The sequence below is a fragment of the Mugil cephalus genome, chromosome 14 (assembly GCF_022458985.1).
Source record: "Mugil cephalus isolate CIBA_MC_2020 chromosome 14, CIBA_Mcephalus_1.1, whole genome shotgun sequence".
Taxonomy (NCBI): domain Eukaryota; kingdom Metazoa; phylum Chordata; class Actinopteri; order Mugiliformes; family Mugilidae; genus Mugil; species Mugil cephalus.
In genome coordinates, this window is record NC_061783.1 from 22,875,530 (window position 1) to 22,901,507 (window position 25,978).

The 25,978-nt window shown below is 42.6% G+C and overlaps 1 protein-coding gene across 6 annotated transcripts in view; it reads right to left on the reverse strand.

Annotated features, from left to right (window-relative positions):
- Positions 1–24,878, reverse strand: part of LOC125020478 (protein FAM131B-like) — a 50,257-nt gene extending 25,379 nt beyond the window's left edge. For 3 of the 6 annotated variants that reach the window (XM_047605834.1, XM_047605832.1, XM_047605830.1), the window contains exon 1: positions 24,625–24,871. In XM_047605834.1, coding sequence (XP_047461790.1) covers positions 24,625–24,652 — 28 coding nt within the window. In that variant the 5' untranslated portion in view covers positions 24,653–24,871. Of the gene's footprint in view, positions 1–24,624 lie in introns of all 6 variants that reach the window. The other 3 variants (XM_047605831.1, XM_047605829.1, XR_007114210.1) reach the window with 2 other exon arrangements.
- Positions 24,879–25,978: the final 1,100 nt, after the last annotated feature.

Here is a 25,978-nt window from a genome sequence, read left to right on the forward strand (position 1 = left end):
GAGGAGAAGGAACATGTTCTGACCTTGAGTCAGAAATGAATCAGTTAGTTTCTTTTTACCTTTTTACCAAAACATAGAATAAAGTAACATATATTCAGGTACTGATGTTAATGAGAAACGATCCTAAAATCACAGGCTCAGTGATGGAAAATGATTGTTTAAACCAATGTTTTGTGAAAAATCATTTGTAATATAAGTTATTCTGTATCATTTATGTTGCATCTGACTCTTTAAGACCTGAACATCCACCTGGGTTTTTTAAAAAACAGAAGAAAAAGCTTTTGTTTTTGAATTAACGTAACTCACCGATGGACAGATTCTGTCTGAACAGGAAGAGACAGATGTTTGGAGGAATTAGTTGGTACAGAACGAAGTTAGTTTTACTTTTGAGACGAGTTTTTCCAGATAAAAGCTCAACTTCCCAACGTTCAGCCGCACTTTGAATTCTGTTAATAACACAAACAACTGTGAGTTACGGTAAAAACCCTGAGCTTTAACGTGTCGCGGCTCCGTTTGCTGCTTTGTTTTGTACCAGGAGATGAATGAAGCTGATTCTGATTAGAAAAGGTGCATAATTACATATTAAATCATCAGCTTTGGCTCAATAGAAACTCCTGTATCGTCTCTTTACTCATGAGGAACTTGATGCACAGCTCCTGCACCGCTCAGCATTTCTTCCACATGACGTGAATGTGGCGTAATTTCTTGCTATGAAACAGGTTTTTTTTGGTAGTAAATAGTAAATAGATGTTTAATTGGAGTTTTTTCTCCCTCGTTGTGGTTCCCTGGTTTAAACTGTCTCAGCATTAACTCCGTCCCGTCTCGATGACGCCTTAAAGACGAGAGAATCTCCGTCCGGTAAAAAAGAAACGAGAGCCGGGGCTAAAATGAGATTAATTATCTGCGCTTTGCTTCGGCACAGGAGGCCGCGACCTGCGTGAGTCAGCGCTGCCGCCACGTAGAAGGATATTAGATTTAAGTGGCATCGAAAGGAGAGGCCTCCCCTCCTGTTAACACAAATTACAACCTGCATTTATTACGTGAAGCAGTGAGATGATAAAAAGAAGAAGAAAAAAAAAAGGAGCAGGAATCAGAGTCGAGTGCTGCGAGATTGAACCGAGCCGCAAATAACTGAAGTCGAGATAAGAGCGCTTATGCAAAAGACACTCGGAGGATGTTTGGAGCGGCAGTAACACCCTCGTCATTAGACCGGTTCATTGTCCAGAGCTCAGAAATCCTCCTCTGGCCCATCATCACCTTCGCTTTCATCTCCTCTTTCATTCACTTCTGATTGAAGTGGATTTAACGGCTTGAATCCGTCAGACTGAGCTCGGACTCTACGTCCGTCTGAGACCAGGTATTTTCTTCTTGTATTCTCAACATATGGCTCCGACTTCGGCTGCATTGATTCGGTGCTTTCTGCCAGTCCCCCCCCCCCCCCCCCCCCCTTCACCCCCCCCCACCCCCCCGGCCTGGAGGGAGCGCCGCCAATCGACGACGGCTCCTAAAAATACCTCAGCCTTCATGTTCCCCTTCAGTGGAGACCGAAGCTTTCTATTCAAATCAATATCAATAACAAAAATGAAAAAAAAAAATAATAAAATTCTGGGTGACAGCTCACGGTCTGAGGGTGGAAGGAAGGTTTGAAAGATTTAAAAGAATAGAAAGAACGAAAGAAAATGCGTCAGAAAAGCAGAAAAACAACCTTAAATGCATCAATAGAAAAAGTCTAAACCACGATGCTGAAGTCTGAGGCCGCTCTGCTTCCTTTCAGGTTCATTTCAGGGTTATTTCAGCAGATGTTATTCTCAGGAGGAAGCAGCGCGTAGAAACGGCTTCGATATCAGAAAACGTTTTCAGCTTTTTAGTGAATGAGTTCATCGTTAGAGGATGAACAGAAAACCAGTTCTGTTCTACGGGACCTGAAAGAAGAGAATCAGGGTCAAGATTCGATTCAGATATAAACTGAATTCTTTTTACACAATCGTCTGCTTTATCCTACTCACACTACCTCACTGTCTACATACTTAATCTGTGTTAATAGCACTGACATAATATTCTGACATATCATTATTAAAATGTTCACACGACTCTACAGACTGATACAGAATAAATACTGGAGCTGTGTGATGTATATTTTGGTTTATCTGTTCAAAAGAGTGAAAAAGCCACAGCTTAGATATTTGTGTCCATATAATGTGTTCACACGTGGGCAAAGGTTAGAAAACGATTAGAAAATGAGAAATTAAGCACGTTATCGTCTACTACTACATATGATGAAGTCACATGTGAGTCAAAGAGTTAAAATCTTAGCAATTGGACTAAATTCCAGTTTTAATCTTTTTTAATTAGTCAGTCCACACTCAGGTGGACTGTTATTTTTTTGTATATTTTGTTTGTTCTTTCAAATTTGATATTGTCTTTTATCGTTTTTATATCATTCTCTAATTTCCCACGACTGTGACAATACGTGGGATGAATAAACATTTGTCTTGTGTCTTATTTTAGGGATATTTCAAGATTTGAAAGTGATTTAAAACCAACGCTGTAAATAAATAAAGATGAGGTCGCACTTGATAAGCTTCATAAACCTAATGCTGCTGTTAGAGTTCATTTCACAGAACTTTCAAATCAAGATGGATTTAAATCTGTTTAATTCCAGCCCTTGATTTTTTGAATATTTTCCTCTAGTTTCTCGTCTTTGCTTTTTCTGTCGTCATCCTTTTTTAAATCCAATCATGTTTTTGATTTTCACATGTCGACTAAACTTACAAGATGTTTCATGTGAAATCAGTTCCTGCTACAAGACGTTTAATAAGAAGATGCTCGACGAGATTTTACCAACTGAATTAAGTCAACCATCTTCACATCAACATCAGCAAAACGAAACAAATCGTGTTCAACTCCCCGTCACCTCGTCGCTATCGACAACGACACAGTTGAATCGGTTTCAGGTATCTCGGAATAACCCTGGAGATTAAACTCCGCTCTGATCCAGAAAAGAAGCCGACAACATCTGTCGACAACCAGGACCTACTGTTACCTGGCATCATCCAACCTCCAACCAACCAGTCGTCTTCCTCCTCCTCCTCTACGGCTCCATCTGCTTCTACATCCCCGCTTTCAGTCACTAACAGCACAAAATGAACATGTATCGCACACTTTGCCTCCAAAGTCATCGCTCTTCCCAACCCCGACCTCAGAGAACTGAACAATAATAAATCCACAGGATCATTTGTCCACTCGTCCCACTTCCATTAGATCAGAGAAAACCTGACTTTCCAACGATACCTTCAGCCACAGCCTCCTTAGAAAACCCGATGACTTCTTCTCTTCTGTCCATCTTTGTCCAACACATTCACCGTTCAATGTCACAAACACTTTCTTGGACAATTAAAGTGGAGACGTCTGCGTCCGTTAAGGTTTGACCAGTTCCTCAGAATCAAAGCCTTTTAGTTTAGTTAAACTAATTCAAGTCCACAGGGTTCAGATGAGTCTATACCACATAAAGCCCAATGGTTTGACTGGGGGGGGGGGGGCTGTGGAGCAGTGGTTAGAGTCCGGCCCACTGCTCCAACGTTACAAACCACTGGGTGAACAAATGTTTGGGTGAAACAAAACAGCAGGAACAAATTTCCCCGTTACTGGACGATTAAGGGTTAAGATTTTACAGTCCAGATGATGCTTTCCCACATAAAACCCAAAGGATTTGATCGACCTCGTGGATCTTTGCAAGAGCACGATCAGTTCCCAACGGAGAGACTCCAGACCAACGTCCTACTACAGTAACGAAGATGTTCTTGCTTCCTTTTCGGATGTCAGATGGTCACATCGACTAATAATTCCTTAACATTTTCGTTTCTTAATAAATGGTCTCAATAAATGTTCATTTCTTCAGACCTACAGTCTGCAGACATGATCGCGACTCGGTGCTTTAAGTTCGCTCTGCGTCTCCCAGTCTCTGCCTCTGTGTTAATGAAAGACATGCAGCCTTAGTCATGACTGGGTTCCCTGTGAGTACATCTGAGACGAGGCCCACGGGATCCTGGAGGCCATTTACTCCACCAAAAACACACCGGCACATACAAACCGGCTCACCGGAGACCTCTGGAGCTGATGGAGCTCCCAGCTGGAGTCAGGAGGAGGAGGAGGAGCAGAAAAACGAAGACTCTCAAAGAGTCAGAGAGTTGAATGGAGGGTTCAGAGGAGAGGAACAAAAAACGTGGAGATTGATCGAGGCTGGAAACCGCGGGGCAGAGGGCGTCTGGGAGGAAGGAGATAAAGCCGGGCAGATAAGAGACGCATGGAAGGAAGGAGGCGAACGGAAGGGCAGCGATGTGGTGAGAATAAGAACAAAGATGGAGCCACGTTCATTTATCCTGGTAAACAAAGACGCAAAAAGCTGCTCGTCTTACTGGGGAGACGTTTACCCAGAGTTCCCTGCAGCACCTGGAGGACCTGACGGCCATTTCTGTGCCGGGAAACTGTGGAGAAACATGGAAGCGTGCGTTTCTGCTTGTTAATGAATCACATTCAGAGTGGGGCTGACGGGTTCGTCGCGCCGCGTAGTGATGTTTGCTCGTCGGACTGTGAACACATGCGGCTCGGAGCCTCGGAGGTTCGGGTTGTACAGTACGACTGAGGCTACTGACCTTTGAGCGAAAGGCCACTCGTGTTTGTGCACGAATCCGAACTCTCTGCAGCCGAGTCGCACAAAAAAACACAAAGGGCCCACGTGAGAAGGGAAAGACCTGCTTCTGTACGAGCTCAGAATTCACTAATTAAGCCTCTGAATTAGGCAAAAAAAACCCTTCACTTTAGTAACGAGTTTAACGAGAACAGGTTAAACAGGTTTCATCCTCTTAGTCCAGGCTTTTTTAAAATGATTGGATCAGTTTTGGGCTTCACCCAAGCAGGATTTTTTCTACTTTTTTATTTTAGGTCCATCATTTTGTATCATCAAAACACAGAAGAGAAGACAAGGAGCCTACGTATGGAAGCCCTAAGCAGCCATGAATTCATCATATAATTTCCTCTGTTTTCTCGAGATCTTCATATAACACTAACACTAACAATGTAGTAACAACAATAATAATAATGGGCCGTTTGTTTTGTGCTTTAACATTTGCTAAATAACAATAAAACTTCTGGAGATCTCAAGAAAACAAAACGTTGCTTTCCCGCGATAACGAGATAAATAACTTGAGATCCAGAGAAAACAGAGGAAATTAACTTGTTATCTCGGGAAGACGGAGGAAATAACATGTGGAAACATGGATTTACGATCGGATCTGGACTTAGTTCAGCTGATACTCACTATTCAAAGATTGGGATCTGATCGCGGGATAAAAAAAACATGAACGGGACTAATCCCAAACTAAACAAACTTCTTATTTTAATTCATGTTGCCCTCCTGTTTGGCATCAAAGCAAAAGATCTCAAGGAAATGGATCTGAGACGTCAATGAGAGACAAAAAACTATTTAACCTTAATCTTTCAAAGAGATTTGGCGTCATATTTGTGAGATTTCTAGGTTTCTTTATTTAATCCGTCTTCTTCTTTATGTCGTAATACACCTGTTGTATCGACCTTCGTCTCAGGGGAAGCAACAGATTAAAACTTAAATGTCTTTGGGGGAATGTGGCGTACGTGAGGACAAAGAGGACGATCAGATGCAGAAGAAAACCAGCTCGAGTACTGAGGTTTAAAAGCACACCTGCAGTTACCGCGTTTTGTCACAGGGGCCGCCAAAAACAATCGACTCTTTTCCCAAGACGACAACCTTTGCACATGCTGACAGTCAGAAGACGTTTCTATTGGTCAGTCTCACAGGTGATAATGTGTTATATGCTTTAATGTAGACAACATGTAGACTAAAATCTAAATAACCAAGAAGCAGACGGTGAATTTCTTTTAAATGATTGAAACATTCATCAGAATAGTTCATTGCTTTTGTTTGCTTTCTTGTAGGTAACAGACTGATCGTAGTGTTAAATACGAGTGTCATTTAGAGCTCATAAAATCAATTAGTGCAGCTTTAACTTCATCTTTATAAGAGAAGGAAAAAAAAACTCAAGAGACTGGTGGAAAAAGCGTCGAGGGAGGAGGAGGAGGAGGAGGAAGCGATTGAAAGGGCAGAAAGAAATGTGTCACAGTTAAAGTAGTGCGTTGGTTTAACTGCTCAGTGAAGACTAATAACGCTTAATGACTGCACCGCGGGGGCACAGGTGGGAGAGGAGAGGGAACAAGGAAGGGAACAAGGAAGGGAACGAGTGGCTGTGATGGAAAAGGGAACAAGGAAGGGAACGAGGAAGGGGAGAGGAATCGATGGGTCGGAGTTTAAAGCTGGTCGTCTAGTGGGATGAAGCGACAATAGGTCCTGACAGCTCCGTCTGAAGAAGCTTCGTCTGTCTGCGTCCTCGCTGTGTTTCTGTGTGTGTGTCTGTGTGTGTGTGTGTGTGTTTCTGTGTGTGTTTCTGTGTGCGTTTTGTGCGCTGACACACAGTCCGTGACAATGATCCAAAGTGAAGTCGTGAGTCTGACTCACCTCCACTTCGGTGGCGGTCGCTCTGACACCAAACACTAAAGGGGAGTTCTGCTCAGTACAGCTCAGCAGGGTCATCCATCCGTCCATCCATCCATCCGTCCATCCATCCATCCGTCCATCCATCCATCCTCCTCCTCCATCCATCCATCCTCCATCCATCCATCCTCCTCCATCCATCCATCCATCCATCCATCCGTCCATCCATCCATCCATCCATCCATCCATCCATCCATCCATCCATCATTCTATCATCCATCCATCCATCATCCGTCCATCCATCCATCCATCCGTCCATCCAGCCATCATTCTATCGTCCGTCCATCCATCGGTCTATACATCCATCCATCCATCTGTCCGTCCATCTCGTCCATCCATCTCATCTCCATCCATCATCCATCCATCCATCCGTCCTCCATCCATCCATCCATCCGTCCATCCATCCATCTTCGCATCCACCATCCATCTCCATCACCATCATCCATCCATCATCATATCTGTCCATCCATCCATCCATCCATCCATCCATCTGTCCGTCCATCTGTCTGTCCATCCATCCATCCATCCATCCATCCATTTGTCCATCCATCCATCCATCCATCCATCCATCCATCCATCTGTCTGTCCATCCATCCATCCATCCATCCAGCCATCCATCCATCCGTCCATCCATCCATCCGTCCATCCATCCATCTGTCCATCCATCCGTTCATTTATGCCGTCTGACTGAGAGACTGTGTCTGTGCATGTGAAGCATTTGAGTCTCTCAAACCTCTGGAAGATTCAGTTTGCAGGAAAATAAAAAGATTTATTTGTAGAGAAAAGCTTCAGCTGCTGCAGCTTCTAGAAGCATTTAAGTCATAGTGATGGTTTATTGAAGGTACGGACACCAAACCTTCAAAGACGATTTACTCCACAAGTTTGATTCTTACTCACAGAGTCTGGAGGACGTTTTTATTTGGACCTGAATCATGCAGCGGACTTGTTGATGTCCCCAAAATGCATTCTGGGAAACCAGGCTGCCCCCAAGTCCACATGAGTTAAATATAGATCATGTGTAGAGAGAAGCTTCTAGAAACATGTAATTGATGAACGTGACTTTCTCTTTCTGGAACATTTTCTCATCACATCCACCCTCAGTGACTTTCTACGAATCCTAAACCTCTGTCTTTATGCACAGACTCACCAAAAACAGACATGAAAGAACTACTGTCAATAAAGACGCCTCCTCACGTCAGCACAGAGCCGACAAACTCAAACGAAGGACTAACGTACTTGGTAGTTTAGACTCGTTGGTTTTGACTCTGAAGGACGGCGTCTCCTTTAATTGAAACGTGCAGCGAACTTAGTGATGCCCACAAAATGCATTCTGGGAAAAGTCCACACAAGTTTCCTCCCAATGCATCTCCAGATGTTTCCTTGTTTGCAGAAGAAAAGATGATGGAAAACCTCAAGTTCTTTCTGTTTTTGGAATTTTTTTTTGTCCCAAAAATATATAGATAATTAGTAGAAGGAATCTATAGCCACCGTAGCTTCTAGCAACATATAATTGATGGAGATAACTTCAAGAAGTCCTTTCTCAAGGTACGGAATCACCAAACTGACACCAAAGAATGAAGGGCGACTCTGTTAAGTCACATCACTAAAAAACACTGCACCTGAACTCACCACAAAGACAATATAATATATATGGTTTTATTTGGAATTGAATCGTGCAGCGGACTTTTTGATGCCCACAAGATGCATTCTGGGAAATGAGGCTACGTCCTGATGCATCTCACTTCAAAATCCCTTTAACTTTGTTTCCTTTTCTGGAACATTTTCTCATCGTATCTACGCCCCCGATGACTTTCTACGAGGTCTAAGCTCCAACTCCTGTCTTAAGGAACAGACTCGAACAGTAGCTACAGTTTCTGTGGCTTCTGAAAACGTAATATCGATAGATGACGACTTCAAGAAGTAGGACGGAAGGACAAAGGATGGTAAAATGAATTCTGGGATTTAAGTTATAGTATCTCCCAATGCATCGTCAATAAAATATACCAGGCAACAGCACATCTGAACACATGTGGACGTCAAAAACCTTTTGGTTTTACCTTTTAAATATTTAATTTTTAAAATGGTTTACGTTGTTGCCTTGTTTGGTTTCACTCTTTAACAGAATTCTTTACAGTTATTTTTTTCATTCTGACAAAATATATTAACACACTGGACCAAAAACCATCAAATTCAAGTAGGAAAAAAGTTTTTTCACTGTAAAAAACACAAACAAGTTGAACCAACATTTTTAGAATTCAGAATACAAATCTAAAGTGTAAATTTCAAAATTTTGCAAAAAAAGTTATTTTCAACTGTTTACATTAAAAAGCAGGAAATGCATCGTGCATTTTTGTCCAACTGTTTAAGACCATTTCCAAAACAGCAACCAAAGCAAGCAAACATCCACACATCATTTCCTGATTGGTTTATGGGATGCATTTTTCCACCAATCGTAAAGAGGTTGTCATGTTTTTTTTGTCTAACTCTCCAACCAAACGGCAAACATGACGCCAATAGGGAAACAAATTGCCGTAAATTATTTATAATAAGTCTAGTTTTACTTGACCTATCAACACTGTTCAGACACTGGTCTGTAGGTTGATGTTTGCACTTTCTACTAAAGCTGAAACAGATTCTGTGACGCTGCGTCTCGCTGCTACGTCGTCTGAAATCGGTCATGTGAAACCAACATCTAAGAATTATAAGCAAAGCAAAAACTGCGCCTGAACTCATCACAAAGACAAGATCCAGCTCCAGACCGGCCTGTTTGGTAGTTTGGACTTTGGAGTCTCTGGAGGACGGTCATTTTTTACCTGGTGGACGGACCAGGACGCTCTGTTAACTCGTCCTACATCATCACGTTGTTGTTGTGTAGATGGAAAAACCAGAAGCAGCTTCTGTGTGACCTTTATTTACTTTGCTTCAGCTTGACTTGGTCCAACAACAACAAACGTTTGACCGCTGACATTTTGCTAAACCTCCGTGCAGTGTTTTGATGTGTGAAAGCCTTTTTGAAGTTATTTCATTTCCCTGTAAGCTACACTCTGTTTACTACCGCGCTGTAGAGTTCGTTCTCTACTTTTATTCCTCCTTTATTTTGACAGTTTCCTCTGTTGATTTATCCTCCGCAGGCCTCCACCGTGTCCCAGCTGCTCTGAGCAGCGTTTAATCTACAGCTGCATCATTATTCCGTCTGACAGACGCCTTGTTTTCTTTCCCTCTGTTGTGTTTTTTTATTTTTTTTTTTTTTGGGAGTCGGAGGCTAACTTTAATAGCTCGCATGCTAATTCCAGGTGAACCGAGGTCACGCTGGAGCTTGTTCAGAGATTCTCTGCAGATTCTCAATAAACGTGTGTGTCGGCTTCCAGTTATGTCGGAGGAGAGAAAAGTGGAGCTGCTCTCAGACCAAATGTAATTATGTTTGTTACCGAACTATTTTTAAAAAGCAGCTGAAGAAAACTCATTGTCCACAATCAGAGACGAGAACGTTTAAGGTGATTTGTGTGAAACAGAGACGACTTCCCAGCGTGGATTATTATTATATAGTATAGGAGCAGCGTTCAGGTTGATTCATGTCTGGAAGGAAACTCATTTTGCATCATAGACACAGTGGACGTGGACATGAACGTGGATGTGGACGACACCAGATGACATCAACAAAACCTCAATAAAAGTCATAAAAATACTTGTGATGCATTAAAATACTGAGTCAACATTAACGTGTGGAGATTCAGGGACAAACTGGAAAGACTCACATTCAGTTCTGATTTATTTCTGATGTTATTTTAGAGAAGGAAAGAAAGAAGGAAGGGAAGATTGTAGGAAATGGACAGAAAATGGTAGGAAGCAAGGAGGGAGGGAATGAAAGAAGGAAAGATGGAAATAAGGAAGGAAGGAAGGAAGGAAGGAAGGAAACAGATTATAGGAAGCAAGGAGGGAGGTAATGAAAGAAGGAAGGATGGAAATAAGTGAGGAAGGAAGAAGGCAAGGGAGGGACAAAAGGAAGGATGGAAGGAAAAATGGAAGGAAGGATGGAAATAAGGAAGGAAGTAGGGAAGGAAACACATTGCAGGAAGGAAGAATGGAACGAAGGATGGAAATAAGGGAAGGGAATGGAAGAAATGAAGGGAAGGAAGATCGTAGGAAGGAAGGAAGGAAGGAAGGAAGGAGGGAAAGTTTGTTGGAAATGGACAAAAGATGGTAGTAAGCAAGAAGGGATGGAGGGAAATAAGGAAGGAAGGAACAAACGAGATAAGAGTGGGCAGGAAGGAAGAAAGAAAGGAGGGAAGTATTTAGGGAAGGAAACAAAGATTGCAGGAAGAAAGAGTAGAACAAACGATGGAGATGAAGCAGGAAGAAGGGAAGGGAAGATTGTGGGAAGGAAGGATGGAGGGAAGGAAGGAAGGATCTAAGCAGGATGACAGAAGAACAGAGCCAGGTGATTGGTCAATAATTTGATTGACAGGTGGCCATGGGCGTCCTGGAGGACCTGAGGGGGGGATGAATGTAATCTCATTACCTGATGTTGTAAATTCTGAGCAGCACTTACAAACCAAATTATCTGTGATCCAATTTACTCCTGAAGCTGCAGCGTCAATCTCCTCCTTCTCCTCCATCTTCCTCCTCCTCCTCCTTCCTCTCCATCTTTCTAATTCATCTCCTCCTCCTCTTCTTCTTCTGTTCTATTGCAGTAGATTTCATTCCCATCATCATCATCCTCATCAGAAGGAAACAAACCTCTCACTAAATAACTGTCGTGTGTGGAGCCCAGTTCATTTATATCCATTCAGTATTTTAGTGAATGTATTTGTGTTAAACTCTCCCAGACGAACAGAGGCCGGACTGAACCGTCCTGTCAGAGGTAATAAGTGATAACAGGAGGCGACAGCGTGACCCACAGAGACTCTCAGCTTATCAAAGCATGTGGAGAGTCAGTAGATAACAGGCGATTAGCCTCAGTGCTGCACTTCTTGTCTTGATGCTCTTTTCCTGTTTTTTTATTTTTTTATTTTTTATTTTCCAGGACGTCGTGTGCTGGGACAGACTCCAGACCCCCCCCCCCATACCTCACCCCCCCATACCTCACCCCCCCGCCCCACTGTGACCTTGGAGTGGGTGAGTTAATTAAGAAATGTCTGAGGACGCGTTTGGCTGCTGAAGGCTGCAACACAGTTAAAGCTGAGCCCTAGTTCCACATTTACACTTTATATTGGTGTTCAAAGCGTGTGTGCTCCGATCCGCCCTAACATTATGACCACCTTGCTGACATCATGTCGGTCATCAGACGGTGGACGTGGGCCCTCTGAGGATCATCCCACAGATACTTGATCAGTTTTATCCTGTTCTGGAGTAGGGACGGGTGCTGATGATGCTGGTTACCACAATCAGGGTATTAAAAAGTCTTAAAAATCCACTGATTTGAATTTAAGGCCTTAAAATGTCTGAAATTCTCTTAAAATCTCATAAAATGTCTTAAATACGACTTTGAAAGGTTTTAAAAATGTATTGACATTACTTTTATTTAAAACAAATGTATAAATTTCAGTCTCGCTTTTACGTGTTTCAGAACTAAAGTACCTGTGGTGCAGCCCGGTCACAATTTATCGAGCACAACCAGCTAGCTAGCAGCTAGCATGCTGTGTGCGTGCCGCGGTGTGTTAGAGCAGATCATAGCAGTGGATTAAAGCTGACACAACCCCACAGTATCACAGTATCACTTAAGTTTTCTTTAGCCAAGTTGTGCCAAGACAACACTTACTAACGAGTAAGCTGCTAACGAGCTAACAGGCTAACTGCTCAGACTGTGGGCTGAATATTATCCTCAACATTGCAGTAACACTAGTTATACATTTAAAGCTGTGGTTGCTAGCAGCGCTGTGAGTGGATGTGAAACGGGTCTTAAAATCTGCTCATGATGATCTTAAAAAAGTCTTAAATTTGACTTGTTGAAACCTGTTAATGACCCCGACGCTGACGCTAACGGAAGTAAACAGAACGAAAAGCCACTCAGATTTGGATGCTACGTTTGGGAGCCAGTGAATTTTTTAATTATGAATGCCAGGTCCAAAAGTTTCCCAGCAGAACATTGAATGGTCACTGTGACATGTCAGGGGTCATAATGTTGTGGCTGATCAGTATATAAACTACTTCTGCTGCAAAATAAAAGAGCGATGCCTTCAAGGAATAATCCAAAACACGAGTAGATGAATAAAGAAGAGAATAAAACTATATAAGGATATGAAAGATACTCACAGATTTATTAAGTAAATTTCAAGTTTACTGACGAGTATTGAAATTCAAGCCTCTCGGTGCCATTTATAAATTTTAGTTCACGCTGGCATGAACGTGGCCACAGATTCACGGAGAAAACAGGAAACGAGAGCCTGGAAGAGGCATCACCTTCGTTTTCCATTACTGACCTGAATCGATCACGGCTAAAAATAAAAAAAAAAGAAAGAAAAAGGCAGCAGCAGGACTCCGCTCTGATCCTGTTGCATTCGTGCAGATGACCGCACCGGCCCGAGTGTCACATCGGATGCGACTCGTATTATCAGACGTGTGTTTATTTCTGTGGAAATGGCTGCTGCTGCTGCTGCTGCTGCTGCCAGAGCCGTGAGCCGCCGGCAGAAAACACAGAGAAAAAGCACTACGCCTACAAGACCGATGGATCTCATTTCATCTCGGATGGCGCAAACAAATCTGTTTTATGTGTGTGAAAGTCCTCAGTCGTCCAGGTCATGATATGTCCGAGAGCTGAAACAAAAGGTAACACTAGACCCAACAGATTCCTGTAGCTTCAAGAGAATCAAAATCACTGACTTACATGTTAATATTCTCCCATTAATCTCATTAAATTGTTCACAATCAGGGTTTGAGAATGAAAAACCTTGTCCTAACACGGTGCCTTTTTATTTTTAAGGCATTTTGTGCAAGTTGAACATAATATTAATTTAAATCATATAAATACAACAAAGACTAAGAAATAAATGAAGCGATATAAAATAAATTCATAATTATATTAATTAAAACAGCAGCGTGGGGTTTTGCAGGACGTTACATTTCCCAGATTTTAAAAAACCTGTTTGGTCAAATTCGAGGTGTAACCTTCGTTGCTCAGCAGAACTTATCGCAGGACGACGAGTCTGCATCTGTTGAGGTGAAGCCAAACAGCCAAACTTTCACATCACAAATTGCCTTAAAAGTAAAAAGGCACCGTTTTTGGACACAGTCTGTTTGTTTTCTGTCTTTAAGCACCGGCTCCGTTTCAAAGGTACCGGTTTGGCTCCGTTATCAGATAAAACCTGAACAATACTCATCTCTAACCAACAGAGCTGATCTCAGCCACACTCAAGCAGCATAATCTGTTCATTCAAACATTCGAGAGAAACAAAATAAAGTAAAAAAGCAGAATATTCCGAATAATCTTCACTCTAGGAAACTAATCGTGAAATTTTTTTCACGCGACTGAATCATCCTTTAAACCAATGAAAGCAACAAGTTATTTCCTGTTGATCTCTTCTACAAACATCTAACTTCTCCATTTTGTTTCTGAAATGATTTGATTGGGACGTTAGATCTTTGCCCAACAGAGCGATTCCAGATGCGAAACACTCGGTAAATTAGTTTGGCTTCTCCCAGGCCACTAATTGCACATCTTAAATCACAGTCAGTCTTACATGGTGCTTTTCCACCTTAGGAGGTAATGGCAGCGTTTTGTAAATTTGGCCACAGTGTCTTTGGCCTTCGGTCGACCGGGGGTTGAACCCTGTAATTATGTGACAAGCTGCTCCACTGCTTCTTCAAACCAACCAACAGGTGGAGGACGTTGAGGACGGATGAGAAACGCGTCTCGAAACATAACAGATATCAGGCTGAGGCGATGCTTTTTCTCGCCTCCATGAACTTCCATGTAACTCGCGAACAAAAGTACCAGCAGCCAATGTACTGAGCGAACACACTCGGGAGCTGTGAGCCAGCTGGCAGTGAATACTGATGGACTGAGCGTGCACAGGGCTGCAGAGAGTCGCAGCCTCAAACCGCCGCTGCCAACTCTCACGCTTTCATTCACAGTCTCGCGCTCTCACAGGAAATACGAGAGAACCGAAGCCTCTTCTTCATGAAGGCTGCAGTTATTTAGCACTTCTGCATGCACACAAAAGTCTACTATAACGTTTTTATGTTCCCGGCACTGATTCAATTATCCAAATTCATCCTTCAAATTCAAGAATCCTGCACCGAACAGAATATTTAAAAGGTAACTAAGGTTTTCTGTCCAATATTAAACTTCTGAGCCTCCTTAGTTGATAAGTGCATGCTAGCTTCTAATGTAGCCTGTCTGCTGGGAGCAGGTGGGTATTATTGTGTTTATATGAGATGGTTTTCCATCTAAAAACAGATGCCTGCAGTGTGTTTTTTCCTGGAAATGCAGAGAGGAGAAGGTTTAGGTTACTAATGTTTTAGGTTTTCTTGGGAATATAACATGACCTGGATGCCAGAAAGTCTCTACGGATAGATTTAGCATCACTACTTGTCGTGTTGCACATGTGGTTAATGTTGATGACGTGGCATCAGAGAAGAAGTGAAATAATATTTCTAAATATTTCTGCCTTGTGCTTATCTACAGTATATTTATGGGCGTCTGCATCTCTTTCCAAAATAATAAAAGATGTTTTGATGCTGAAAGAAGCACCTGATACCCTGTTCCTGCAGAGTCCAACTCCAGCTGCACTCCACTACGTCAGCGCAATTATTGTAAACAAGAGAGCAGCGAAAAGAAGATCCTCAAACAACCCCAGCGCCGCTCGGCCCTGTCGTCCTCCACTGAGATCCGCTGGTTTGGAAACGTTTGCTCGGAGCTTTTCCTCCCGTCTAAAAGCCTCAGACCTTCAGCAGATGATGGACAGAATGAAAAGCTGAGAGGAAAGAACTAACAAGACTTTAGGGCTGGGCATCGCTAAACTCCACTGTTAGCTGGGAGGCTAGGCAGCTAAGAAGAGCTACTGTTAGCGGGGAGGCTAGGTAGCTAAGAAGAGCTACTGTTAGCGGGGAGGCTAGGAAACTAGGGAGAGCTGTTATTAGCTAGGAAGCTAGAATGTAGTATTAGCTCAAAAGCTAAGAAGGTAAAACTAGCTACTGTTAGCTGGGATGCTGAGACGCTAGGAGCTGCTATTAGCCGGGAGGCTAGGAAGAGCTACTATAATGGTGCGTTCTAGGTAGGCTTTTGAATTCGTAAGTTACGACTTCAAGTCACCACTTACAACTTCGTAGCGTTCAGGGCAAGTTACCAGTTACGACTGGGAACGCTGAACGAGATGTAAACAAACATGGCGGAACGTACGCTGCTTCTTCATTTCAACCGCCATCAAGAGGCCAAGAGGAGCCGAGTCCTCTCCTCACCCAGAAAACAGTGCATCTCCTCATCTAAATAAAACTGTTTTTGAATGGAAAACTGATTTCAGTACAGATGAAATGATGAAGCATGATATCAGACACACTATCAGAGCCGGTTAGCTAAACATTATGTGCGGGAAAAACTGTACTTTACATTGTTTTATCCACCATAATCAACTTTTTAACGGCTGAAACTAATGCTAACGGCTGACGCTAACGTCGCTTGCCCCCGTTTCAAAACACACAACAGGTTGTAGTACAAAATAATGTGTTGAATATTATGATTGTAATGTGTGAATCGTCCTAAAGTCTATTTATCACCGTGTGCCACACAAAGAAACACAGGGCCCGCCATTTTGTTGTGTGACGTCACCAGCCGTAAGTGGGAGCACATCGATCTAGTACGAATTCACAGGCGGGAATTTACGGGTTCGACTAATGTCGCAATGGGAACAGGTCGGAATAACACGAATTACGGGTTGCCTGGAACGCACCATAAGCTCGGAAGCCAGGGAGCTAGGAAGAGCTACTATTAGCTGGGAGGCTAGGAAAAACTACTATTAGCTCAGAGGCTAGTCAGCATTTCTATTAGCCTGCAGGCTGAGAAGCTAGGATATACTGTTAGCTGTGAGGAGGAGCTAAACCTAGCTTTCCTAGCTTCACAGCTGTTAGTAGCTGGGAAGCAAACTGGGCTACGGAGATGCTACGAGCTGCTATTAGCTGGGAGGCTAGAAAGAGCTACTATAAGCTGGGAGGCCAGGGAGCTAGGAAGAGCTAGTAACAGCTGGGAAACTAGGAAAAGCTACTATTAGCTCAGAGGCTAGTAAGAGTTTCTATTAGCTTGTAGGCTGAGAAGCTAGAATATACTATTAGCTGGAAAGGTAGGAAACTAGGAACGGTTACTATTAGCTGGGAAGCTAGGTACACTACTATTAGCTGGGAGGCTAAGAGGAGCTAGTATTAGCTGGGAGGCTAAGAGGAGCTACTGTTAGCTGGGAGGCTAGGAGGAGCTACTGTCTTTGTTTCAGTTTGTGCAGCAGACTTCGTTGTCTTTCGTGTCCTGACTGGAGACGGAGATTTGAATCTGTGTGTTTCCTGAACGTCAGCTCTTCTGTAGCTGGAGGATAACTGAGCGTAAGGACGGTGGTGGTGTTTGTTTTAGTGATGATGTTTCACTGATGTTTTTCGGTGAAAGTGCTGCAGGAAACATGGCTCTGAGGGAAACGATGGACGCTGAGAAAGAACTGGAACCATGTGTCGGGGACATAAATCCAGGGAGCTGTTGACCCATATTTACTGTAACGTTTTCCCTCCGTCTCTCATTGACCTCCCTCTTTTACCCCCGGATCTATTTTTAGCGGCGGCCGCTCTCGCTCGGCCCGATGTAAGAATAGATGTTGGTGGCGAGTAACAGCAGGAAATATTCTGCAGGCGATAAGTTTCTGTCCCGTCACCGTGACCGATTTAACCAGCGGCGTCCTGCTGTTGGTCTTCAGAGTTGTAGAGGAAGATAAACGGATGGTAGGAGGCCTCCTCCCTCCTTCCTCCCTCCTCCCTCCTCCTCAGGTCAATGAAAACTCTTTACTCTATTTAACTGATTCACTTTTATTAAACCTGAATTAATCATTAAACCAACACAGAGACAGAGTTCAGCCTTTATCAGCGACCGACTTACTCCTCCTCCATTTCATCCTCCTGTTCCTGTCCTCCTCCTTCTTCCTCTTCTTTCCCCTCTCCCTCCTAATCCTCTTTTTCTTCCTCCTCCTCCTCTCACCCCTCTTCTTCATCCCCCTTTCATCCTTCTCTTCTTATCCCTCCTACACTTCTTCTTCGTCCTCCCACTTTTCTTTTTCCTTTTCTTCCTCCTCATCTTCCTCCTTCACTCATTCTTCCTCATCCACCTTTCTCCCCACCCTTTCCATCCTCCTCCTTTCTCTTCCTCCTCTTCTTCTTGCTCTTCCTACTACTCTTCTTTCTGTTCCTCCTCTTCTTCCCCCTTTAATCCTCCTTCTTTCTCTTCCTCCTACTCTTCTTTTCTTCTTTCACTTCCTCTTCCACCTCCACTTCCTTCTCTTCTTCTTCCTCTCCCTTCTGCTCTTCTTCCTGTTCCTACTTTCTCCTCTTTTCTCTTCCTCCTCCTCCTCCTCTCCTTCTACTTCCTCCTACTATTCTTTCTACAACTGTCCTTTCTGTTCCTCCTCTTCCTTTTCTTTCTTATTTAAGGACTTTTTTTTTTTTAAATTACTTGATTGTCCTTATTTCCAGTTTTTGCTGCAGATCAAAGTTGGAACAGAATTTGAGAATAATCTTTACTTCCTGTCAAGGTCACTGTGACCTGATGTGAGAAATGAGAGATCGGTTCTTTTCTTTTATTTCTTAGTTTTTTAACTGCAATTATTGAGAAACGTGCATAAAAAAACTCTGCAGCCAGTTACGCTTCAATCATCTTTATTCTGCTACAAGTTTTTAATCTGGTTATAGTTAGAAGACGTCTTTTCTTTTTTACCACCAACGCTGAACAATGTCACGTAATATTTATATAATTTATTTCATGTTTTCGTCTCTGAGGTTTGGCTGAACTGTTCTCTCAGGAGAAAACCTAACAATCACGTAGAGACGATGATAAACGTCTGATTCCTGAAGTCGTAAAGAGAAAACGCTTCAACATAACGTCTTGGTTTGACGGTGAAGCTTCAGTCTAGGGCTGAACCATTCATTGAATTATATTTTTGTTTTCATACTTCTACACGGTGACGTTAGAGGAACATCGAGTCGATTGTCTGGAATTATTCTGGTTTTAAAAAAGATGCAGCTGCACAGCGGCATTTGCTGCCCTTGTGTTTTGTTGTTGTCCTTTTAGCGTGTTAGCATTAATGTTAGCGATATCAAATGGTGCAATGAGCTCAAGCAGTCATATATAACCATATTTAACTTTTTAATGGTTTTAGACTCTAACTGATACAGATAATAATAACTCACTGACTCTGACTAGAGCTGAACGTACCGAGACATTTTGCCCTCAGAGACGCGACTAAAAGCCTGAATGCTTCATCTGCTGCTCCGGGATTTTTACCGGTGACTCTTAAAACGGCAGAGTTAGTTGCTAAAGATATAATGTAAGGTTTCTCCTATCAGCTATCATAAAAATATTTATTTAAAGTCACATGTCTTTTAATTTAATTCCTATAGAGGGTATGAACGTGACGTCTCAGCTAGTGACGTCTCCATGGTAACGACCACTTAGTGACAGAAAGCGACGGTTGAACATGGAGATTAGTTTGAATCATAGACTTTAATAGCGTCTAAATGTAAAATTAATAAAAAAAAAAAAAAAAATGAAGAGCTGTTGTGTGATTGACTGAACCAACAGATTTGAAAAGCAGTCAGAGATTTATTTTATATTTTTACAGGTATCTGCCAAAGAACAGAGAAGTAAATGTTTCACTGCATTAGAAGAAACAACTGGAATCCAGTCACAGAAACCTGGTGTTTAGTGTCAGATAATATTAATTTATGCTGTATTTACTGATGAAGTCAAACCTTAAGTTACTACTTAAGTTACGTTCTGTCAGATCAGTTTGTGGATGTTGTTGTTTTGTCGTAGTTACAGTCGACAGTAACTATTTCAGCTCCAACAATAAATAACAATAAAACAATAACCTGAATATTTGTGATCACTCCTCATCATCCTTTTAATGCTACAGTATTTTATGGTTAACGTTACTTCTTAGTAAAGCTCTTAGCGTTAGCATCTTTTATTTAGCTACATTTATCAGAACTGAACTTAACTGAAACTGAGGCTAATCCACTTTTCTATGGATCATTGTTGACTCCACTTGTCCTTAATTTGATCTGATAATTTGTTCAGTTGCTTTGAGGAAGGTAAATCAGTCTTGTGTTGTGTTGCACGTGTCAGAATCAACATTAAAGTTGACTTGACTATTCACTGATACATTCCACCATGTTTTTTACCGCTCTGGGGGGCGTGGCCACGGGAGGAAGTGACATCAGTGCATTCCCTCTATAAATAGGCCCATCTTTTATTTATAGATTTTATTCTGTACATGCATCTTATACAGTGTTATTATATTATATGTTTAAATCATTCATTACATTCCTTCAGTCCTACGACGTGAATCAATAGTCGGATGGTTTTAATCAAAGAGTTAGTTCTGACAATCAAAGACAGACGAGGAGACTCTGCAACACAAGAGACCAAATAAAACCACCCAGGATATTCTTTTGGATCTTCACACAACAAGCTTTAGCTCTTATCTGTTTCTCACCGACCAGCCTCCCCCTCCCTCCCCCTGAATCCCTCGCCGTCCGACTCAATGACAACCAAAGGTCACACTTTCCCTCCCTTTATTTATTGAAATCGCCTCCACAGCCTCCATTTGTTCTCGTGAAAGGGGCTGATGAGGCTTTGATGCTGCGTTTAGGGAGACGAGGAGGGGAGGTAATCGCCCGTGTTTTCATGTACGAGGCTGTGGAGGCTGCACGGATCGGGAGTGACCACGACGTCCCCCCGAGCGGCATCGCACCGAGCAGACAGCGTCTCCACTCAGGAAGATCCTGCACAAAACCTAACGCTGCTTTTAGACCTTGACATTGAGGACATTTTGTTCTCCTTCAGAGGTTGTTTGAAGATTCATTTAGGACTTTTTTTGGGGGGGGGTGGATAACAAGAAGTAAATTATTTATTTCAAGGATTCATTTTTAGGGGATTTGAGACGTTAGTAGTTTTACTTTTCCACCCTCTGTAGGAAAGTTTCTGGAAATAAATAAGTGCTGGATATCGCAGCTGATTTCCTGATTAAAACAGATTTAAAGATATTTCACTTGCAAAAAAAAAAAAAAACAAATGTTTGCAGAGATTTGTTGCTTTAATCATCTTTTATGTCTCATTTGATTTTGTGCAGCTCTCCTCTGTCGTCATACTTTTTATTTTATAACCCGATCGTCTTTCAGGAAACTGACGCTGCTCTCAGAGTTGGAGCTTCTGTCTTATTTTGAACCACAGACCACAGCAAGGAGATATTTAAATCCAAGGATTTCACTGGTTCCTATCAACAACACGAATAAACAAAAGATTTTCAAGCAAAAACTAATTCTCAAACTAACACTGTTCTCTCGCCATCACAAAAAGGCTCTGACATAAAGATGTGCTGCACACATGAATAAAGATATATGTATTTTATGCAAAAGAGAGGACGATATTGTGTGAAGCGCATCAGTGCTGGTGTTAAACATTAACATAATTAACTCAAAACGCTTGAATCCTCTTCATCCTTCAAGGTCATTCCTCACAGCTGATTTCTAACAAGGATGCAGGAAACTGGAAATTGATGTCAGATATTTTAAATGGAGATCGATTTGATAACATTTTTATCAAAACTATGTTCCGTTTTTTCAGAGCTGACAAGAGAATACAAAACAAACTCTGGACCAAAAAGCTGCACAACAACAGCTACCGTTAGCAGGGAGGCTAGAAAACGCTACCGTTAGCAGGGAGGCTAGGAAACGCTGCTATTAGCATGGAGGCTATGGAGCTAGGATGAGCTACTACGCCATTGGCTGGGAGGTTTGGAAGAGCTAAAAACCATCGAACAGAGCTGAATCCTGCATTTTATTTCTTCCAGATGTCGTTGTGGGAGTATTTATGGATCTGAATGTTCAGCCCATTTTGTCTCTCTGAATATCCAAATGTCACAAATCAAATTTGGATAATTACTTGGAGTAATTCCTAGAGGAAACTACTTTCCTTCCGACTTCATAAAATGTCTGTAAAATGACTGATTGGGTTTTAAACACACGGCGCTTTTTTGTAAAACATCGCCAACAAATGGGAAATAGATTTTTCTTTGGCTGCAAAACTCTATAGCAAACCCCTAAGCTAATGTTTTTGGCCCATGTTCAAATTGAACAATTTGGATTCGGCTGAGTCGGCGGCCATATTTGAGTCCAGTACTTCCATCCTCCTTAATTCAGCCACAGTGTTCAAGGTCAGTCCAGAGACTTGGTGGATATGAGCCAATCACAGAGAAGTCTGGAGAGTTTAATTTATGCTTCTTCCTCAGATTTATGTTGTTGTTACGCCGTAGCCCTGCACCTCCTCATAAATATAGCGACACAGCATGGATACAGCTGTATCTGTGGTCGGTCTGAGAGGAATTTAAGAGGTTTTACCCACGTTTACACCTTAATGGGAGGCTACTGTTAGCTGGGAAGATAGGAAGAGTTACTATTAGCTGGGAGGCTAGGAAGAGTTACTATTAGCTGGGAAGATAGGAAGAGCTACTATTAGCTGGGAGGCTAGGAAGAGTTACTATTAGCTGGGAAGATAGGAAGAGTTACTGTTAGCTGGGAGGCTAGGGCGCGCCACTGTGAGTTGGGGAGGTAGGAAGAGCTACTATTGGCTAGGAGGCTCAGGAGAGCTACTATTAGCTGGGAGGATAGGATGAGCCAATATTAATTAAGAGGCTAAGAAGCTAGGAAGCGCTACTGTTAGCTTGGGGGGGTAGGAGAAGCTACTGTTAGCTGGGAAGATGGGAAGAGCTACTATTAGCTAGGAGGTTTGGGAGAGCAACTGTTAGCTAGGAGGCTAGGAAGAGCTACTGTTAGCTGATAAGCTAGGAAGAGCTATTATTCGCTGTGAGGTTAGGGAGAGTTACTGTTAGCTGAGAAGTTAGGAAGAGCTACTATTAGCTGGGAAGCTAGGAAGAGATACTGTAACCTCTGTCTTTCTACCTCCTACACCCATAAACTAAAGATATATTTTCTCTGTATTAATTTTCATTCACTAGCTTCAACTGGAACATGAGCCCATCAGTTCAAGTCACCAGCGTTGGACGTAATCACAGATCGATGCTGCCAAAATAGCGCACAACCATCGCACACTGCAGCAAAGACTTGTTGGGTTCGTTGAAGACATTCCTCCATCTACAGGTCTGATCCTTTCAGACTCTAATCATGTGAGTTTCAGGTGCTAATATTTAAACCCTGACTCCCAAACCAGGAAAGACTTTGATGAAGCGTCTTCAAAAAACGACCTTGTTTTTTCTTTGTCTACGTCTCTCTACGTTAAGAACATCCCTCCCCTCGTCCTCCCCACAGGTTCTCAGTCATCCAGGTCGTGGTCTATCCCAACAAAAAGAAAGAAAGAAAGCTGAAACAAAAGACTGATTAGGTTTGTTTACGACACTTCTACAGTTACAGGTGAGTAGCTGGTTTTTAACAGACCTCTGTCATTGTTCCTGATAAACTAACCACCACCAGTCACTTAGAAGTTGACCTTGTTTCAGATTTATGAACTGGTTTCATTCCACTTCTTTTTATCTAGTGGATATTTGCAAAAAATAGCATCTCAATTTAAGACCTTAAGGACACATGTCGCTTCCACTGGTGCCGGCGATTCGCTGATATGAAGTGTGTTGGTTCACCCCTCCACTGTCAACACTGAGTCAACAAGTCCAGGCCTTGTTGCCCTTGTTGCAGCTGTTTATTGTTCGCCTTTGCAGGGGGAAAATACCATGTTTGTGTTTTTCTATGCTGCCGTACCACAATGAATCTTAGGGTTCAGAGGAACGATCATGAGCGCATAAGGTCATCCGGGGTCCTCGCCAGCTCGGCAGGGACCGGTGTGCGTGGCTGGAGGCAGCTTTGACTTTGGAAACCTGACCTACATGTGCAGAGGTTCACACCTGAGTTTACCGAGGCCGGCTGTGACTCATCCTGCACGAGTGAGCCCTCCAAAAAAATAAATAAATAAAAAAATAAATAAAAAAATGTATGTGTGAAAGAGGGAGAGGGAGAAAACTCGGTATGCACTGGCTGAGTCTTCAGTTTATTACGTCGCTGCATGACGCACGATGGAGAGAGACGAGGGGAGAGGATGGAGAGACTGAGGGAGGGAGGGAGGAGAGGAAAGGGAGGGAGGAAAGGGAGGGAGGAAGAGGTGGGTGGGTGGGGGTGAGGAAGAAGAAGAAGAAAAAGAAGTGGAAGCGCGGAGGAAGAGACGGGGAAGGAGAGAGGAGAGGAGGGGTTTTCTGAGACACCCAACACGCAATGACCTTAGTTTTATGTCAAGGCGGAGGTCTCTCTTTCACACACACACACACACACATACACACACACACACACATATACACACACATATACACGCACACACACACACTCCGCCTGCATGCCCGGTGTCATCCATGTGGAGACGAAAACGTCAAGCCGCATCTTATTCCGCTCACATCCCCGCTGCCAGTCTGTCCCGCCTCTCCCCATTTCATTTCAATCACACACACATGCACCTAACACACACACACACACACACACACACAGTGAGATACCGTAGTAATCATCACAGTAAACTACAAAAAAAAAACCCTAAACCGGTAAAAAAAGAAGGAAAAGACACCTCGTGCGCATTGAGCAGGTAGCGCCTCTGCAGCGCTGCAGGATTTCTTTTTTCTTTTTCTTTTTCTTTTTTTAAAAGAAAGTGTCACAGAAATAACATTCCTTCATCTTTTACTAATTCCGCACATCCATCCATCCATCCATCCATCCATCCATCCATCCATCCATCCATCCATCCATCCATCCATCCCTCCCTCCTTCAATCCACATGGTAGAGGAAATAGAAAGCGGCGCGTCCTTACTGATCGTCCGGGATCCTATGCAGCCCATGTTGTCTTACAGAGGCTCGTGCAGCAGCTCACAGGGGAAAATAAAATCCATCCGTCCAGCGGGCATTTCTCCTCTTCTTCTCTTCTTCTTCTCCTCCTCTTCTTCTTCTTCTTCTTCTTTTCTCCTCCTCCTCGCTGTCTTCCTCGCTGTCCTCCTCTCCTCCGTGTGTTAGACAGACTCAGGGTGGGTTTGTGCGTGTCATCCGCGACGCTTCCTCCCTCCCTCTCTCTCTCTCTCTCTCTCTCTCTCTCTCTCTCTCTCCCGGTACCGTCGTCACACACTCCGGTTTCCATCCACGCACGCGTTAAAACGGAGAAAACATTTTAATGCACGTGGGTGCGTCAACATACAGGTACTGTGTACGAGGTTTCCGTTAATTCAGTCTAATCTGTAATAGACCAGAAACCTGCAGGAACTGTCGCAATAAGTTGTGCACCTTAAAGAATAATTAAAAAAAAAAAAAAAAAAAACTGTCCGTGAAGGTTCTGAGTCATCCTGATTTTCTTGAAGACATGCTACATGAAGTTAGCATGTAGCATTTAACTAAAGTTTTCCATGGCTTTAGTTCCTGGGCTGAATCCTCATTGTGTTTGAGTCCAAATTAAAGTAAAAACCAGTAAAACCGTTCAGCCCTTATAATATCCAGTCCTCTTTATCCTCCTCCTCCTTCTTCACCTCATTTTCCTCCTCTTCTTGAGACAATTGGTTTTGTTATTGACACTTTTTAAACACAGTTGAGTTGAGTCTGTTGGAAGAGGAAGAATAAGAAAAAAAGGTGAGGAAAAAGAAGAAGGGGAGGAGGATGAATATGTAGGAGAAAAAGAAGAGGAACAGGAGGAAGAAGAAAAAGATGAATAAGGAAGAATATGATGAAGAATGAGAAGGAGGAAGAAGAAAATGAAGACAAAGAGGAGGAAGAAATGAATAAAAAGAAGAAGAGGAAGAATATGATGAAGGAAAGGAAGAAGATGAGGAAGAAAATGATGAATAGAAAGAAGAGGAAGAGTAGGATGTAGAAGAAAAAGAATATGGTGAACGAAAAGAAGAAGATGAGGAAGAAAAAAAGAGGAGGAGGAAAAAGGTGAAGACGAAGATGAGGAAGAAGAAGAAGAGTAGGGTGAATATGTAGTTGAAATAGAAGAGGAACAGGAGGCAGTAGAAAAACATGAATAAATAAGAATATGATGAAGGAAAAGAAGAAGATGAGGAAGAATAAAAGAGGAGGAGGAAGAAGGTGAAGATGAAGATGAGGAAGAACATGATGAATAGAAAGAAGAAGAGGAGGAGTAGGATATAGAAGAAAAAGAATATGATGAAGGAAAAGAA